This window comes from Populus nigra, chromosome 16, assembly GCF_951802175.1.
Source record: "Populus nigra chromosome 16, ddPopNigr1.1, whole genome shotgun sequence".
Taxonomy (NCBI): Eukaryota; Viridiplantae; Streptophyta; class Magnoliopsida; order Malpighiales; family Salicaceae; genus Populus; species Populus nigra.
Window position 1 is genome coordinate 9,270,934 of NC_084867.1, and position 17,853 is coordinate 9,288,786.

General features: G+C 33.6%; 3 protein-coding genes across 5 annotated transcripts; all 3 read left to right on the forward strand.

Moving 5' to 3' along the window:
• Positions 1 to 1,493: 1,493 nt before the first annotated feature.
• On the forward strand, positions 1,494 to 3,171 carry LOC133675808 (RING-H2 finger protein ATL48-like). Its single transcript, XM_062097295.1, has 2 exons — positions 1,494 to 1,696; positions 2,692 to 3,171. Exons 1-2 carry the CDS (start codon positions 1,612 to 1,614, stop codon positions 2,865 to 2,867), a joined length of 261 nt encoding a protein of 86 aa, XP_061953279.1. The 5' UTR covers positions 1,494 to 1,611; the 3' UTR covers positions 2,868 to 3,171.
• Positions 3,172 to 5,630: 2,459 nt separating this feature from the next.
• LOC133675807 (ubiquitin-conjugating enzyme E2 4-like) lies at positions 5,631 to 10,364 on the forward strand. 3 transcript variants are annotated; one of them, XM_062097292.1, is made up of 8 exons: positions 5,631 to 5,819; positions 6,933 to 7,033; positions 7,175 to 7,248; positions 7,986 to 8,065; positions 8,750 to 8,864; positions 8,976 to 9,028; positions 9,221 to 9,349; positions 9,985 to 10,364. In XM_062097292.1, exons 3-8 carry the CDS (start codon positions 7,205 to 7,207, stop codon positions 10,122 to 10,124), a joined length of 561 nt encoding a protein of 186 aa, XP_061953276.1. In that variant the 5' UTR covers positions 5,631 to 5,819; positions 6,933 to 7,033; positions 7,175 to 7,204; the 3' UTR covers positions 10,125 to 10,364. The 3 variants fall into 3 exon arrangements, with proteins under 3 accessions (XP_061953276.1, XP_061953277.1, XP_061953278.1); XM_062097293.1 differs by lacking the exon at positions 6,933 to 7,033; XM_062097294.1 differs by lacking the exons at positions 5,631 to 5,819; positions 6,933 to 7,033; positions 7,175 to 7,248 and adding an exon at positions 8,454 to 8,556 and having other exon boundaries at positions 8,051 to 8,065.
• A 4,944-nt stretch (positions 10,365 to 15,308) lies between these two features.
• Positions 15,309 to 17,504, forward strand: LOC133675805 (probable inactive receptor kinase At2g26730). The gene is made up of 2 exons (XM_062097290.1): positions 15,309 to 16,509; positions 16,922 to 17,504. Exons 1-2 carry the CDS (start codon positions 15,309 to 15,311, stop codon positions 17,500 to 17,502), a joined length of 1,782 nt encoding a protein of 593 aa, XP_061953274.1. The 3' UTR covers positions 17,503 to 17,504.
• The last annotated feature ends 349 nt before the right edge of the window (positions 17,505 to 17,853 follow it).

A 17,853-nucleotide genomic window follows, 5' to 3' on the forward strand; every position in this document is an offset into this window, starting at 1 on the left:
TTGAATGAATCAGGTTTACAATTTGTAAAATATCAAAAGTTAGGATAAACTTAATTATAAATCCAAACCCGACCCAACAATATCCATGAACACTCCTATTTCAGCTCCTAGAATGGTGAAAATAGACAACTTTTTATTTCTTTTATTATTTTCTAGTACATTTCTCTATCCTTTTCCTATTCCAAAGATTGAAAATAAATAAAATAATTTCTTATATGAAAATGAAATTACCACAAATTTGGTGTTAACCATGTATTTTTTCTTAGTATTTTAAATTCTATCATCTCTCTTTTAATTTAGTATTTTTTATCATAATTTTAAATTTAATTTCATCTAATTAAGCTATAACAATTTAATTGAAAAAAAGTTTGAAAATAAAAAAAATTCAGGTGCTTCACTGTTTATATGAATAATAAAGCACTATAAAAACATAAGATCTTCTAGTATATTAGTTAATTAGTTCGGTTCTACGTTGTCACGCTGAACACTTTAGAGATATATTTTTTTATTTAATTTATAATAATTAAACTAAATATTAAAAAAATAATTTAAATTATAAAAAAATATTAATTTAGGATAAATTCCTTTTTATATTCATATATTCTTTTTGCTTAGATAATATCATGTTTTTTATTAGGAACATGATTTTTTTAAATAGAAAATAAAGGTAATTGATTTTAATATTAATAGGAATTCCAATGATATGAATTAAGGATGAAAAATGTTTCTCTTTAATTAATTTTTTTAATTTATATAATTCTTTTTTATCATGAGAAAAATATTTTTTTGTATTAGAAACATTGTTTTTTTTTAATAAACTTATCATCATTTGAAAAAAAGTTTCAATAAAAAATAAATAAATTATAATTCAATAATTTTCAAGCGAATATATAGAAAAATTAAGAAAATTAATTATATATATAATTAAAAATAATAATAAAATAATTTTTTTATTCTTATTATATGATCAATTTTCTAAAAACATTTGCATATTAATTTCATATATAATTATTAATAAATTAATTATTTTTCCTAGTGCGTTTGACTTCATAAAACATGGAATTGATTTTTTTTCTAGTGCTTTCTAATAATTTTAATGTATTAATATAAAAAAATAAAAAAAAAATCTAAAAAATAATTATTTTAATATATTTTTAAATAAAAAATATTTTACATTACAATACAAAACACCTAAAAAATAAGAGGGTGTCATATTATTTTTCTTTTTTTCTTTAAAAAAAAAAAGAAGACACATCGTATATCTACTAAGAGAACTTGGCATTTAAAACCCAAGTTAGTGTCTCTATCCACATCCATATATTAAATTTAAGGAGTGTTAGTGAATGAATTTTAACATGTTTCTATTAAATTTTTTTTTTTGTTTTTAAAATATTAATATTAAAAATAAAATTTAAAAAATAAAAAATATTTTTTAAAATAAAAAATACTTTAAAAAATAAGTTTTTATATCATTATACTTTATTTGTACCGTAGAGTGTTAAAATTTCAGATTAGCTACTCTCTGGTTCTGTTTGATCCATTACTTCTTTCTCCTGCTGGAAAAAAGTGTTAAAAAAGAATTTAATAGAGAGTCAGAAAGAAAGCAAATTAATGGAGAAGATGGGCACGGCAGAACCCAACTTTGAACAACTATTCGAGGAGAAGAAGCGCGTCAGGAACCCCCTCGTTCCCGTCGGTAAATATTCAATCAATCCTCCCCTCCCCTCCCCATAACGCGATGCTGAAGCTTCATTTTTTTTTTATTTGCAACATATTAGTGAATACTGTTTTTTTCATTTTCGAGGAATCATTAGCCCAATTAAAATTTGTTAGGAATTTGATTGTATTGATTAGGGTTTAAAGGTTTGAAGAAAAGAAACACAGAGATTCTATGATTTACCCTTTTGTTGGGTTTGCTTAGAAATGTGAATAGAATTCGAATTCTACAATTTTTATTTTCAAAATTAACTTTACTTCTAATGCTGTTTTAGTGTAGCACTAGAGAAATGGAACAATTAATCTCACTTAAAGTATCAGTATCTCATTCTACCAAAGGAAAGGTATTGCAACTTGCTTTTTTGATAATGGCAATCCATGTTTCAGTGAATTAAACTACATTAAATTAGAAATGGAATGAGAATCCGTTCCCATTCCAAATCCTAGCGCAAAACAAGCATGGCCTTCAAGAATTTTCTTCCCTCTCTCTCCTGTTTTCATTGGAGGGATGGCGGTGGCGATTTGGTTTCCTACTGATTTCTTTTTCCTGAAGTTCAGGGCATTGCTTGTAGAAAACAGGATTAAATTGGTATATTTGCAGTAATAGAATGGAATGTAAATTGTTGGTCTTTGGTTCCATTTCACAAATACTAGCACGTTGGTGGATAAACTCTGGTTCTGGCATATTTGCCTTGAACATCATCTTTCATTTTTCAGACCCATTTATTGCAGATCCCACTTTTCAAAAGACAATGTGCTTTAAGGGTTCGGGCACCTGACTCTGTGTCTGGAGTTTTAATGGATGGTTTATATTACTGTTAGCTTCTTATTTTAAACATTTGAGCTTTTGAGTTGCATATTGGCCATCAGGAATTCCAAATTCGTTGTGCTATTCGCTCATGATAGAACTGGGATTCATCTTTAGACAGTTCTGTATCTGGCTTCAGTTTGATTGATTTTTTATAACTATTGCAGGTGCACTTATGACGGCAGGAGTTCTCACAGCTGGCTTAATCAGTTTCAGGCGAGGCAATTCTCAATTGGGTCAGGTGTTAATGAGAGCTCGGGTGGTTGTCCAAGGGGCTACTGTGGCGCTTATGGTTGGCACTGCTTTCTACTATGGGGATAACCCATGGAAAAAACCAAGTTAGACGTTTTACAGTATGGTTTCTTGTGATGAGTATTTTGGTTGCTGCAGGGTGTCCTCCATAGTGACACAAGCTGTTCTTTTTCTATGCCGATTTTATTCAATAAAATTCACACAATTCATATGCTCTCATTGCTGGTAGCATACTTCTTGTGCATGACGAGATCCTACTACTGTTAGTGTAAACTGAGATCAGTGAACATGGATGTAGCGAGGATGTTTGTGTAAGTTCTGAAAGAAGGGATAGCATCTACCTCAGACAAATAATCTTATTTAAAAATACAAAAATAATCAATGTCTGTTAACAAGCCTTTAGTCTTATAATTGATGGATTATGTCTCAATGCTATATTGTTTGAATAGAAATGGCTTTTCATTGCTTTAAAGTTTTCTTTAACAAGGCTATTTGAAGAACTAGAAAGTCAAATGTATCGCATCTCCAACAACTCACTCTTGCTGTACTGGTTGCCCCTTATGGCATAATTACGGCCTTAACATCTCGTTCAGTCACGTATACCAACCGACACCAGAAGCCGAAATCATTTTACAGGCATCCAAGGCTCTTGCTGCCTTTCCTTTTAAGATACACTTGGTTTTGGGACAGTAATTTGTTGTGGGTTGGATAAAAAATATATAATTATATTAAAAAATATAAATGGTGTTATTTTTTTTTATTATATGCAATGAAATATTTTAAATAATGATTAAAAACTTGATTAATATACTATAATAAATTAATTGACCACCATAATGTTAATAAATAAATAAAAAAAGAGAGAATTGATTACTTGTTTAACTAAGCGAGCAAACAAAAAATCAGCTGCCTCGCTCAAATGATGATTTGTTCTTTTAAAAAAACGATCTTTATCATTCTAGTTTTGTCTTAACCTCAGCTTAAATATGAAAATAAAAAACTGTTATAGGACTAAATTGGAGAGAAAAAACTGAGGGAATGAAATGAAAAAACAATAACAAACTGTATTGACTCGAGTTCACATGTAAAATCCACGACCCGTGTAATATACATAACCGTAATGATTAAACCTGATTGGATAATTTATCTTTCATTTTCCTTTCTTTATTCTCTTCCCGAATGAACCTTTACGAAGTCTTAATCGACAATAAATCAAATTAAATTTAGAAGCAAATAAAAGAGGTATAAAAGAGTTTAAGCTAAAAATTTTAAAAAATATCATATTGTATTGATCGTAATCAACTTTAATCAACAAACAAAATTTAAAACTCAAATCAAAACATGATCCTAATTATGAAGGATTTTTAAAGCTAAATGATAAAAAATGATTAAATTGCATTTTTAATTTGAATTTAAATAAAAAAAATCAATGTTAACAAAGGGCTAAATTGCATTTAAAAAACATTTAGGGGGAAATGCATTAAAATTTTTCTTAAATATTGTGTAACAACCCGTCAAATAAGCAATTCGCACTAATAGCTAAACCTAGTCTAATAATTATTTTTAATAAATTTATGTTGCACCTAAATAAAGACAAAAGAATCGCAAAAGAAAAGCTCCACAAAAGAGCTCAAGTGCGCGGGCCTAACGACCCTGGGTGTCTGGACCTATGAAAAAAGAGTTCAGGATTGCGTGCTTGGGCCTTATATTTTTATTTTTTTAAGGGGCACACAACTTGTCGTCTGCCCTTTTGATTAAAAATAATCTGGTAACATGTCGTTTGTTGAAGTAGACGGTGTATCGTCTGTTGAAGTAGAAGACGTGTCGCCTGTCTACCTAGTGGTGACTGGAAAATCTGGACAAAGATATTTTTCCCCAAAAATCCTTTTTTTCAACTCGTTTTAACAAAATAAAAAGCTCATAAAAACCCTAACAACATCTAGAAACCAATTAATCAACCTAAGAAACTTTGAAAATGACCCTAAAACATGAAATCAAACAGGGTTAGGTTTTTCTTCCTCAACCTTGCTTTACTTTTTCAGGTGATATTAAAGTTTGAAACAACCATTATTCAACACATTTCATCAAATGAAACACGTGGACATCAATATCAACTAATTTGGTGGCCAGAATATACGTGACTGATGACTTTCTCTCTTTATACTAGAGTTCGGCAAAAATTTATCTCTCCTTCCAAAGTTAAGGACTTAAAAAATAACAGAAATGAAGTTGTGTACTAAAATTGAATATAGAAAAACATAAGGAACCAAAAAGTTTTAATTTTATAAATTGGAGGATTAAAGTGTATTTTTAATGCCAACTTTAAAAGCACCACTCATTTTCATCACCTTTTCTAAGTTGGTCCCCCCATCTTTTAATTTTGTCCCTAGCCAATAAATTTAAAGCAATTGGGTGTTAATTTCACAACTAAAGGACACAATCGAAAAACAAAAAATAAAGAACCAAAATGAAAAAAAACACTACTCATGTTCATAATGCTTTGTAAGTGTTTGAACAATAATTAACACCGTTCAAAACATCCTTCCGTTTTAGTTGTTTATATAATATCTATATACAAAATATTTATGTTTCATTATGATTTAAACCAAAATAAAAGTTTTCAATTTATATGCTAGATTTTAGCTCCATAATGTTTAACACTACACTTGGATATTCAAATAAAAGTTTTAATGGAAATGCAAAATGCTGGAAATTAACAATTAAAAGGTATAAGATTTTCAAATGCTTATATTATTAAGAAACATCCTAAAGAAAAGAAAAAGCTTGAAGGCCAACCAACCAAGTTGTGGATTTGAACGTATTTTATATTCAACACGTGCATGTGAAAATGTGGTCATTCAATTCACCCCTACACTCTCTCCTTATATATCTCTCTTGCCTTCCCCTGCCTTGCCTCTCTCACTTTTTGCTGCTGCTATCTTCTCTTCTCTACGATTTTTCTGTTTGGTCTCTCGTGATCAGAAATCCAGCACCAACCCACTAAAGGGCTGTCACCATATTTTCTGAAAACTGATTTGCAAACGTAAGATACTGCAAGTTTTTATCTTTATTTTCTCTCTGACCAATCTTCCGACAGCGCCCCAATTATTCATGGCCTGTCGTATTTTTTATTTTTGTTTCATCTGTCACTTGTTAGATCTTATATCGTTAGATTTACTTTATAAAAGTTAGATCCTTGAAACTTTGCAACAATTTGGAATTATAAATTTTGTGTCGGTTGCTCGCTATGTCTTTGACTGAACGAGGTGTTTTCTTTTTATTTTTTGCGATGGAAAATGAAGAAAGAACTTGGGATTTTGTGCTTCTTCGAGATTGAGAATTGGTTCACTTGTTAAACATTTGTAAATGTTTTGGCTCAATGCTTTGAATGGATGATTTATTATGGATCATATATATACTTGCATTGCCAAATGACTGCTTGTGTTTGCTTGTTAAATTAGATGCAATGCGGAGAATACTTGTTATCTTCCGATTGCTCTTGAACTTTTGGATGACTGTTATAAATTCTTGGTACAAATACTACACTATGTGTTAATTTCACACTATAATTAAACAATGTTAGTGTTTAAGAACACATGAAACAAACTCTTGCACTGAATACTCAGTTCTTTCTAAAGTCTTTACACTTAATAAACGATCAATGGAACTAATCATAGTGTCATAAAGGGCACTTTAGAAGAACAGCGGAGTGACTTAAGCCTTAGACAAAGACTTATCCGACATTTGTTCATTTAGTGCATGGTGTTGAGGGTTTTTCTTACTTCTGTTCTTTTCATTCTTGTATTTCCTGTTTGTGGCTGGATTAAACAATTTGGTTTTGATTCTGTGGCAATAATTAATTGTATCTAGAAATGTCATTGTGACATCCCAGGCAGGTCTGCATGCGGCTATATTTAAGCTGGCAAAATCTTCAGAGGCTATGATTTTTAGGCACATGGCATTGCTATCCTGTGCAGGGCAATTGATTTTTTTCTTTTACCTGTGAGGATATTTCTGAAGGCCTTCTGGCTTAACAAATGGATATTTGAACCGATGATAGGATCTTAACAACTAGAAGGCTTGCTGAACTTTGAACATGCGGACATGTTTCATGTTAGATGTATTGATTTACTGACTTTGTGTACATTCTTCACAGATTTGCTTGTACCCTACGCATGCTTTGCACATTAAGCAGTATTAGAAGTTTCTGATACTGTGGTTTTCTTTATCTCTACCTCAAGTTACAACATCTCGTAGGTAATTGCAAGGACGTTACATGCTTAATGCTTGTATCTTTTGCTGCTTGTATGTCTAGTACAAGGAATTGAAACAAAATTGATTACTTTGATTTTACTTCTCATACATTAAAAGCAAACATATTTGATGCTTCTATTGCAGGTTTGGGAGTTTTAATCTGTACAATTTAAAATGTCTTCTCCAAGCAAGAGGAGAGAGATGGATGTCATGAAGTTGTAAGTTTATCATTGTCATTTATGCATGCATATGAGATAATCAGCTTTTCTTTTTGATTTCTGTCTACATATAGTTAAAGATAGACTGACTTAAAATGAAATCAAAGGCATGGTTCAATGAGCTTTGGATGGATTTATAGTTTTGTGAGAAGTGCAAATAAATTTTAGGGAAGAGGATGTCCGTGACTATGGCACCCAAGGCAAGTGCCTCCCTATTTTCTAGGAAAATATCAACAGCATTTTCATACTGTAATCTGTGTGGTTTTAGCTTAATCAGGTTGGCATGCACTGTTAGAGTTATGAGGGGAATATAATTGTTTAGAGATAGGTTTAGGATATGGGGGTTTATGCTTAAAACTAATGGAGTAAGGATGTAGCTCTAGCACAGGCTTTTCCATACCATTGGCTCCAGTAGTACCGATTAAGGTTTGTGAATGGGAAAAGGCTCCGCAGTTTACCACCAGGATTGAGTTTGGTTGGTCCATGGTGTCTTTCACCATGGATGATATAAGATCCCATTTACTATTAATGATTGTGCTAAAGTTGAATTTTTATTTGGTATTCCTGATGGTTTTCTTTCTTTTTTGGCATATATTTGTTTGGATTATAGGCTTTTTATCTGACCAGCATAGTCTGTTCAGCCATTTGCCTAGATTTGGAGTTGCTGCATTACTTCTTGAAGTTATGGATAATTATTTCTTTGTGAGATGTTTAACTGTTGGATTAATGCTGTACAGGATGATGAGTGATTACAATGTGGAGACTATAAATGATGGACTGAATGAATTTAATGTGGAGTTTCATGGTCCTAAAGAAAGTATCATCTCTTCTCTTTTGTTGTTTCTTTCTCCAATTTGATATATTAGCTTTTCTTTTTGTTTATCTACTTGGTACATGGTGCTTTAAAAATTGTACAGACGGGGTGTAGTCCATGTACAAGCTTGCTGTTGTAAATCTATGAATGAACTCGGGAACATCATCTGTTTTACCACTGACAAAACAATTTCTTGGTTTGTTGTATGGATTATTTGATTCCAATAATGGAATGGAAATAACAATTGTTTTCATCTTCTGTCCACATGGATCTCTGGCATCCTTCAGTTATTGTTTTCCTTGTTTAAGTCTATTTAGTTTTGGGAGCTCGGGGAGCTTTCTTCCATTGTTAATTTTGAATGAGAAAAATATGAAGAGGTCATTTCATTTAGTTTCAGGACTTCATGATTGATGTCGACATGTTTGATGGCTTCTCACTAACTGAAGTACTGTAAACATTGAGTTTAGGGTGACAGAATCTTATGGCATATTTATGTAAGACCTTGTTACCTATTGGAGTTTCCAATTTTAGTATTTATCTTTGTTCTCCTTTTACCTTGAGAATTCTGAGAAATACCTTTTCTCTTGCAAACCTCTATTGGCTGTTTCCAGTTTTATTCTTTTATTTTTGTGTTTTAGTAATGTCTTCTATTTTGTATTTTGTGTTTTCTTGCTTCGATGCTTACAGGCCTTTATGAAGGTGGTGTCTGGAAAATCCATGTTGAGCTTCCTGATGCATATCCTTACAAGTCGCCTTCTATCGGGTTTGTGAACAAGATATTCCACCCAAATGTTGATGAACTGTAAGCAATGATCTTGCAACTGCTGTGTTGCAAATAGTTTAGATTTTATATTGTTTCTAATTTTGTGATCCTTCAGCTGACATTTGCTATATTTTTCTTTATCAATAACAGTTCTGGTTCTGTATGCTTGGATGTAATCAACCAGTCATGGAGTCCAATGTTTGGTAAGCATCATATATCACATTCTAAATAAAGCTATATATTGTTTGTTTAGATTGCACATTCTAGGTGGATGGTCCACATGCAGTGTTTTCTCATTGAATATGCACCATCCACATGATCTGTTTTTGTCGATTGTTTCCTTCAATCTTGACTTTCACCATAGTTACTCACATATATGGTCTTTGTTTCTGCAGATCTTTTAAATGTTTTTGAAGTTTTCTTGCCACAGCTCTTGATTTATCCAAATCCTTCAGACCCCCTCAATGGTGATGCAGCTTCATTGATGATGAAGGATAAAGAACAATATGATCAGAAAGTGAAAGGTGAAAGTTATCCAGAATCATTTTTTTATTCCCCACCTGAAAAAAAATCTAGATTGTAGAATCTTTTCATCCTTGTCTATTCAAGTATTCATTCATATTCAAGTTCAGAAATTGAAATATACTGGGATTTTGGGTAATTAGCTATTCAAAAACACATAATTATAGTATCAAACGCATGATTGGGTTGGTTCCTCAATGATGGGACTCTACATGAGTTTGCAAGCGTGTTTGCCATTCATGTGAAAAGGGAAGTCTTAGATCCAAGTGGTTAAGTGATTGAAGACATTGACGAGTGATCTATCTATAGGCAGCAAAGGAGCAGCCTATAGAATGAGAATACGTGACTTCACATTCTTTTATCCTCGAGTTTCTGGAAAAGGGTTTTTATAAGATGGTAGTGGTGTTTTGTTGCATGACTGAACATGAACCGTGTGCCCATTATGTTGCCTAGGGACCTGTCTTCTGATGTTTGTGATTAACTGCACTATTGGAATTTGCTGTAATTTAGCACTGATAAAAAGATCATAGGCTAATGCTAGGATATAAGGTGAGGTCTTACACTAGGGCTGTTCAAGAGTCGGGCCCCAGCTTAGGAACAAGAGATGTAATTATTTTCAGTCTTATTTGTTGAGCAGAGTATTGTGAACGATATGCAAAAAAGGAGCATATTATGAACTCCACGGGCGAAGAGCTGAGTGACGAGGAGGATGTCAGTGATGAAGAAAGTGGATCCAGTGATGAGGAAGATGAGATTGCTGGGCATGTAGACCCTTAATGTTTTGCAGCAGGGGTTTAATCATCTTTAAATTAAACCCCCTTGTAAGATTGGCAATGGACCTTTATTACATGTTGATCTTCACTGGCGTTCCAGTCTACATCTACCTTCAGTTTGCTTGATTAATCATTAATCATGTAGCTCATCTTTCCCAGAGTAAGAAAATAGCTGGCATGAATTATTTGATTTGAAAACATGGACTCATATGGGAAATCAAAAGAGAAGTGATTACTTTCAGTATTTGCATGTTTGATTCTTTTAGTATAGGAATTGTAGAGAAAACATGGTTTAATTATGTAATTTGGACGGATTTGTGGTGCTAAAATGAGGTTTTTAGAAAGCTGATCTTCAACTAGGTAAAGTCATTAATATATATAATTTACCTAACTAAATTAAATGAGAAAGAGTTGACTCAATGAGATCATAATATAAAATTATACAAAGATCCATATGAGGATATTTAACTTTAAATACTCTAAATGTGAGTATTTCCATCCAACCCATTGAACCTGTTTATCTGCAACATACCCCACAACATCCTTCAACTTTGCAACCTTTATGTTTATAGCTAATTTTCAAATGGCCATCGCTATATCTCAAAAGTCCCTCAGCTCCTATGTAAACATTACATTATTTCAGCCTTTCCAAATAAGCTATACAACTGCTCTAAAGATTACAACCCAGTCCCTTCTATAACAATCGCTATTTCTTGAAGCCAGATTATCCACCAACCAAGTATACAAACTAGTTGTAAAGAAAACTTGTTGATCTTCAATTCCAAGTTTCTAACCACCTGCTCCCAAATCTTCCTCGCAATTTGACAGTCCCTTAATGTATGTAAAATAGTTTCAACACTAGTGATGCAATGATGGCAACAAGGTCTTTATGCAATCCTTCACTTATATCTCTTCCCATTCATTAATATTTTTTTTGTGTCCAACTATCCACAAGAAAGTCCTAATTATTTCCATACCTTTACACCTCTAAATCAATTTTCTGAAGATTCTTCAGCTAACTATTTGTATAATTTTGATAATTTTGATAAAGGATTTTTATAATTTTGATTCTTCAGCTCATAATTCTGAAGAGAATAAGTCAAATATACTGTGACAAAACCATTAGTCGAACCCCTCCAATAGATATTATATTTCCTTAACATATTGTTTGAAGAAGGATAATTCGCCATTACCTAACTATTTGTATGGGTAGAAAATAAAAAAAGCACTCTTATCTCCATTATTTGTTCTCCCCACCATGTCTAAGACCGTGGCCTCCCTCAAATCCTATGAAATTTCCTGCCTCACATGATTGATAAGTGGTTTATAAGTGTCAAGCCAGCCATCCCTCCAAAACTTAACACGTGCACCATCATTTACACTCCAACATAATTCTTTACTAACCTAATTCTAAACATAACTTATTATTTTTCATAAACTTGAATCTCTCTGCTTAGCATTAACTTGAGGAACTCTCTCAGTAGATTTGATATATTTTCCCCTCAACACTTTCACCCAAAGACTATCACTCTCAAACATAACTCCCCAAGCCAGCTTCATCACAAAAAACATATTCATATGATGCATCTTTTTTAACCCTGACCTAACTTCAATGTTAGGTTTGCACATAATCTTTCAGTTTACAAGGTGCATTTTACCTTTACCTGCCTTTAATCCCCAGATAAATTTCCTACATATCATTTTTGTATCATAGCAATTTTCTTTTGGTAGTGCTGTTAATTGCATTGTATAGAAAGGAATAATTGTTAGAACAGACTTACAAAGAGTAATCCTTCCTGTTATAGAGAGATTGTTTGCTTTCCAACCTGCTAGCTTCTTCTGCACCTTCTCAATCAAGTAGCAGCATCTCTGCTTAGTGATTCGCTGATGAAGAATAGGTACACCCAAATACTTCCCCAGATTGTCAGTTCTTTGGAAGTCACTATTTCTGTTTGTATTTCTAGCAGTTGCTGTTGACATATTTTTTAAGAAGTTAACCCTTGTCTTGTTACTACTTACCTTTTAACCTGAAGCTTCATAAAAAATGTTAAGACATCCCATTATGTTCTTCATTTGTTCCTTTCTTGCTTCAGAAAACAACATGTCATCTGCAAAACATAGGTGATAAATATCAATCATATTTCTATTAATTCTAAAAGGTTTACAAGAGTGATTTGTAACCTCCTTTTGAATTAACTGGGATGATTTTGAAGCTTACATTGCACAGTCCAATTGGACGAAACTGATGCATGTATTCAGGGGACTGCACATTTGATATCAATACCATTTGAGACTGATTCACCACTGCCACATTAATTCTTTCCTAAAAAATATCTTTAATGAAATTGCACACTATTGAACCCACCACTCTCCATAGATCATGATAAAAGAATGGCTAGTAACCATCTGGTCCTAGAGCCTTGTAAGGCTTCATGTAAAAAATAGCCTTCATGATTTCTTCATTAGAAACTGAAATAGATAACATCTCAAGCTAGTTTTGTGGAACTTTGGGAAATTTCCCATTCAACATCCTCATTTGCTCCCCCTCTTCTCTCTACTGAATAGCTTTATATAATACTCCACCACTATATTCCTCAAACCATCCTCCTTCTACACCCATATATTATTCTCATCCTTTAGTTTCTTAATTCTATTTTTATGTCTTTTAATCACTGTCTTCGTATGGAAATATTTAGTATTGCCAAACACCACATTATTCCAATCTTTCAGCTGCTTAGTCATTTCATCCAAGGCTAGAACAAATCCCGTATCAGTCTGTCACTTTGAATAAAATCCCCAAACTCCTCATATTGCACCCATACAACTCCAAACCTAAAAGGTTTGCTTTGACTTTGAACACTTTAACCATGACCACCCAACACTGCCAATATTGGATAATGATCCGAATTAACTTTAGACAGAATCTTAATAAAAACATTTTAAAACTTCAGACACCACTATATATTCTCAAACCCCATATCCAATCTGTCAAACACCTTACCAAAACCACTTCTTTTTTTACGTCTCCAAGTAAATTTTGACCCATAATAACCCAAATCAATCAAATAAACTCTTGTACCCATCTCCCAAACCTAGTACATTGCTTGAAGGCCTAGAACGATGTGGAAGATCTAAGGAGATTTTAGCTTAGATGATTTGGGAAACAAATTTTTTTGGCAAAATTCTCACAGTCTCAAGATAAGGAATATGTGTTTTTTGAAAGACTCTGGATGGTCGGTGATCATTATTTAACAGTTCATACATGACATCTAAACTTGGATCCATATGAGGTGATTATTGAAAAGGTTGCAATATGGGTTAGATTGTCAAATTTAGCCATGAAATACCATGATAATTTTATATTATAGAGAATTGGTGAACATATAGGGAAGGCATTAAAAGTGGGTCGTACCACATCTTTTGGCATGAGGGGTAATTATGCTAGAATTTATGTGGAGATGGATCTAACGAGGCCATTGTTAGCTAAATTCAAATTGTAAGAAGAATTAGACGTATTGTATATGAAGGGCTTCATTTAATATGTTTCTATTGTGGCTAACATGGTCATAAAAAAAATCCCCATGCACGTCAAAATCATGAGGAAAATATGGAGGTGACAATCAATGAGAATGGAAGCAAAGATGATGGTGATTTGGTGCAGGGTATGACGTAGAAAGGTGGTCGAGTTACTAGGCCAGAGGTGGAAAAACAAAAGGAACGAAGAGTTTGAAGCTTACATTGCACAGTCCAATTAAGAAGAAAGATGCTAGCCCAATGATTAATGAGTGGGCTTGGATAGTAATATTATCTCCTTAGTAAATAATACTAGGGATAGCAAAAATAATAGAAAATTTCATCAACAACACAAAAATAAACAGGTTATGATGAATGACAAAAATCAATCTACAGTTATCTCATCCCTATCGATAATTGATGAGATGCTTGTGAGGGAAAGGTCTGTTCAAATCCAAAGAAGTGAGGTGTTTCTAGAACCAAGACCTTATGAATCAAGTTATTAGGCAACAATGGATGTTGCGAAAGATAATTTAATTGAAGATGATGTTGAAGTAGTGCAAATTATATGGGTAACAATGGAAAAGGATGAACAAATAGACACCTTTGTACCATCTTTAAAATAAATGAGTATGAGATTCTAGTAATTCTTTTATAATTTATTATTATGAATTTTCTATATTAGAATTGTAGAGGGGTGGAAAATGATAGGTTTTGTTCAATTGTTAATTATTTGAGGAGAAGTTGTAGGGTTGATGTAATGACAATCACTAAACCTAGAGTGTGTGGTGTAGTAGGTGATAAAATAGTAGAGAAACTAGGGTTTAATGCAAGTTTTAGGGTAAAAGCTCATTGGAGATATGAAGGGATTTGGTTGTTATGGAATAAAAATAAAATGGAGTTAGATATTGTGAAGTCTTCTCGAAATCTTATTCATCCTATTATAGATGAGGGGAGAGGGGTAAGTTGGGTTTTTACAACTGTTTATGTTAATCCGAATGAAGTTTGGAAAACTACTGTAATACTATAATTAATTAATAAAGCTGATGGACATGTTCAACAGCAATGGTCCAGACCAGAAGCTGTTTAAAAAGGATAAACTACAAAGCTCGACCATATGGAGGATGGAAATATTAAAGCACCAAAGAGAAGGTTTCTAATTTCTTCTTTGTTGTTGGCCATCGACAAGAAAGTTACAGTTGTTTCTTTTTGATTAGTTAATGAATTAACTGAAGCATAAAACGCTGTCAATTTTGTAGAAACCAACTGAGAAGGACACGACATTGAAAATGATGATGACTAGTTAAGTCTGCCGGCCGGCTCCTGTTTTGAGAATCTTGTTTTAGGCCTTTGGCATGTTTTTGTGAGACCTTATGGGCAATCCATTTTAAAACAATGCGAGCTCTCTTTGTAAATTCAGTCAATTGGCTCTCTAAACTGGTTTAAGCAACAATGGCAATTTTGTTCCTTTCTCCTTGGTTTTACTTAGCTAGCCAATCAGAGGCTACCCTTTAAAAGAGAAACCACAATATAGCGCCATTTTCTCTAAACTCACTTGGTTCATCTAAGAAAAATGGATCGAATTCTTATCTGGATGCTCCCCATTTTGATGTTTTTCATACTTCCAAAGTCAAATTCAGAAGATGAAAATGTCATTGAGGCACTGGTGCAATTCATGGAGAGACTTTCAGCAGGAAATTCGCAAAATAATCAAAATTGGGGTTGGGACAGAAATTCAGATCCCTGCGTTGGCAATGTCAATTTCAATGGCACATGGAAAGGAGTGGACTGCAAGAAATCGCAAAATGTTAAGAAGATTGTTCTTGATAAGTTCAACTTAACAGGAACATTTGATGCTGCTTTTGTATGCACGGCGAAGTTTCTTGTTTTCTTGAGCCTGAAAGAGAACAATATTTCTGGCTTCATGCCTAAAGAGATAGGAAATTGCGGACGTCTGAGACACTTGTACGTAAGCGGGAACCGATTTTCTGGTGATATTCCTGACACTTTTCCTCAGTTACGTAACTTGAAGAGCATCGATATATCTGACAACAACTTCTCTGGTGAGCTTCCTGCTGATATGTCCCGGATTTCAGGCCTGCTAACCTTCTTTGCTGAAAACAATCAGCTCAGTGGGGAAATACCGGATTTTGATTTCTCCTATCTCAAGGATTTCAATGTAGCCAACAACAACTTTAGTGGTCCGATTCCTGATGTCAAAGGCAAGTTTGGGGCAGACAGCTTCTCAGGTAATCCTGAATTATGTGGGAAACCATTATCAAAAGCCTGCCCACCTTCAAAAAAAGGATCAAAGCATTCATTAACTGATCGCTTCCTTATCTACTCAGGCTATATAATACTTGCCGTGGTTGTGCTGCTCGTGTTAGCTTTATATTTATTTAAGAAAAATAAGCCTAAAGAAGAAACTGCGAAGGTTGTCAAGAAGGGGAGGGTAGCTAATGCAAATAAGGAACATAGTAGTACTTCAAGTGAATCCAAAACTGGTGGTAATAGATCAGAATATTCAATCGCATCTGTTGAAGCTGGAATGACATCATCATCTCTTGTAGTTCTTCCCAGTCCTGTGGTGAATGGTTTGAAATTCGAGGACTTGCTTCGAGCTCCAGCTGAGTTGCTTGGTAGAGGAAAGCATGGAAGTTTGTATAAGGTCATGTTCGATAATGCTACGATCTTGGCAGTGAAAAGGATCAAAGACTGGGGTATTTCGGCTGCAGATTTCAAGAGGAGAATGGAGATGATAGACCAAGTGAGGCATCCCGGAGTATTGCCTCTGGTAGCATTTTATTGCTCCAAGCAAGAGAAGCTCCTGGTATACGAGTATCAGCAGAATGGCAGTCTCTTCAAACTTCTCCATGGTAAGTCTATCATCTGTACTGGCATTCTAAATTGTAACATTACCTCATTTTAATGGTGGAAACTGGAAAGGAATTCTTAGGATATAAAAAACAATGTGAAACTGAAAAGTACAATAGGATTAGGATGAGAGAAATATTCACCATATTAAGTGCATGCACTTGGGGATGTGACTATAAGAAGTATGAAGAGGATTTTCTGAAGTAACCCATTGGATAAACATAAAACTCAGAGACATGGTAAATTTCAGTCTGATGAGAGAAATATTCCTGGCAACTATTATTTGTTTTCTCATTTTTCTCTGCATTTTCTCAGGCATTAGTAATTTCATATATATGAAACAATAATATAAGATACATACAGGAAAGTGACACGGTTCATATAACAACTTGGAATTGTTGTTGATGTTTTTAGGGTCCCAGAATGGGCAAGTATTTGACTGGGGAAGTAGACTCAATGTCGCAGCTAGTATTGCAGAGTCCTTAGCATTCATGCATGAGCAACTTCAAGAAGGTGGGATTGCCCACGGGAACCTGAAATCCACCAACATTTTATTCAACAAGAACATGGAGCCCTGCATTAGTGAATATGGTCTAATTGTGGCTCAAGGCCAGGATCAATCATTCCTTTCTCAGTCTGATAGCTTCAAAAGTAATGCTTTGGGTGGAGATGGCGCCTATAGCACCTTCAAGGTGGATGTTTATGGCTTTGGCGTGGTTCTTCTTGAGCTTTTGACAGGGAAACTAGTCGAAAACAATGGGTTTGATCTGGCAAGTTGGGTGCACTCAGTGGTTAGAGAAGAATGGACTGCTGAAGTTTTTGACAGGGCCTTGATCTCAGAAGGTGCTAGTGAGGAGAGGATGGTGAACCTGTTGCAGGTAGCATTGAAGTGCATAAATCCGTCTCCAAATGAAAGGCCAGCCATAAACCAAATATCTGCTATGATAAACACGATAAAAGAGGATGAAGAGAGATCCATAATTTCAGAACCATGATCATGCCCTGGAAGCCTAATTCGCATTATTTAGTTATATTTAGGTCATTAATCGTACATCAGATCAGATGGTACGTAGAGTTGGTTTAAAACATGCGTATTGGTGACAAAAATAATTATTTCTTCAAACATTTTGATTTGGATTTTCTTCGATTTATGATCATTATCTAAATTTTTATTACCATTGTAAATTATGCTCATTGTTTCCATCAACAAATTTCATCTATCTCGGTGCAGTTTGGAAATGCCGTCTAATCAGTATTTCATAAGAAATTAACTTTATATTTTAAAATCATTTTAATATATCCCTTATAAAAATAAAATTAAAAAATTATATTTCAATATATTTCTA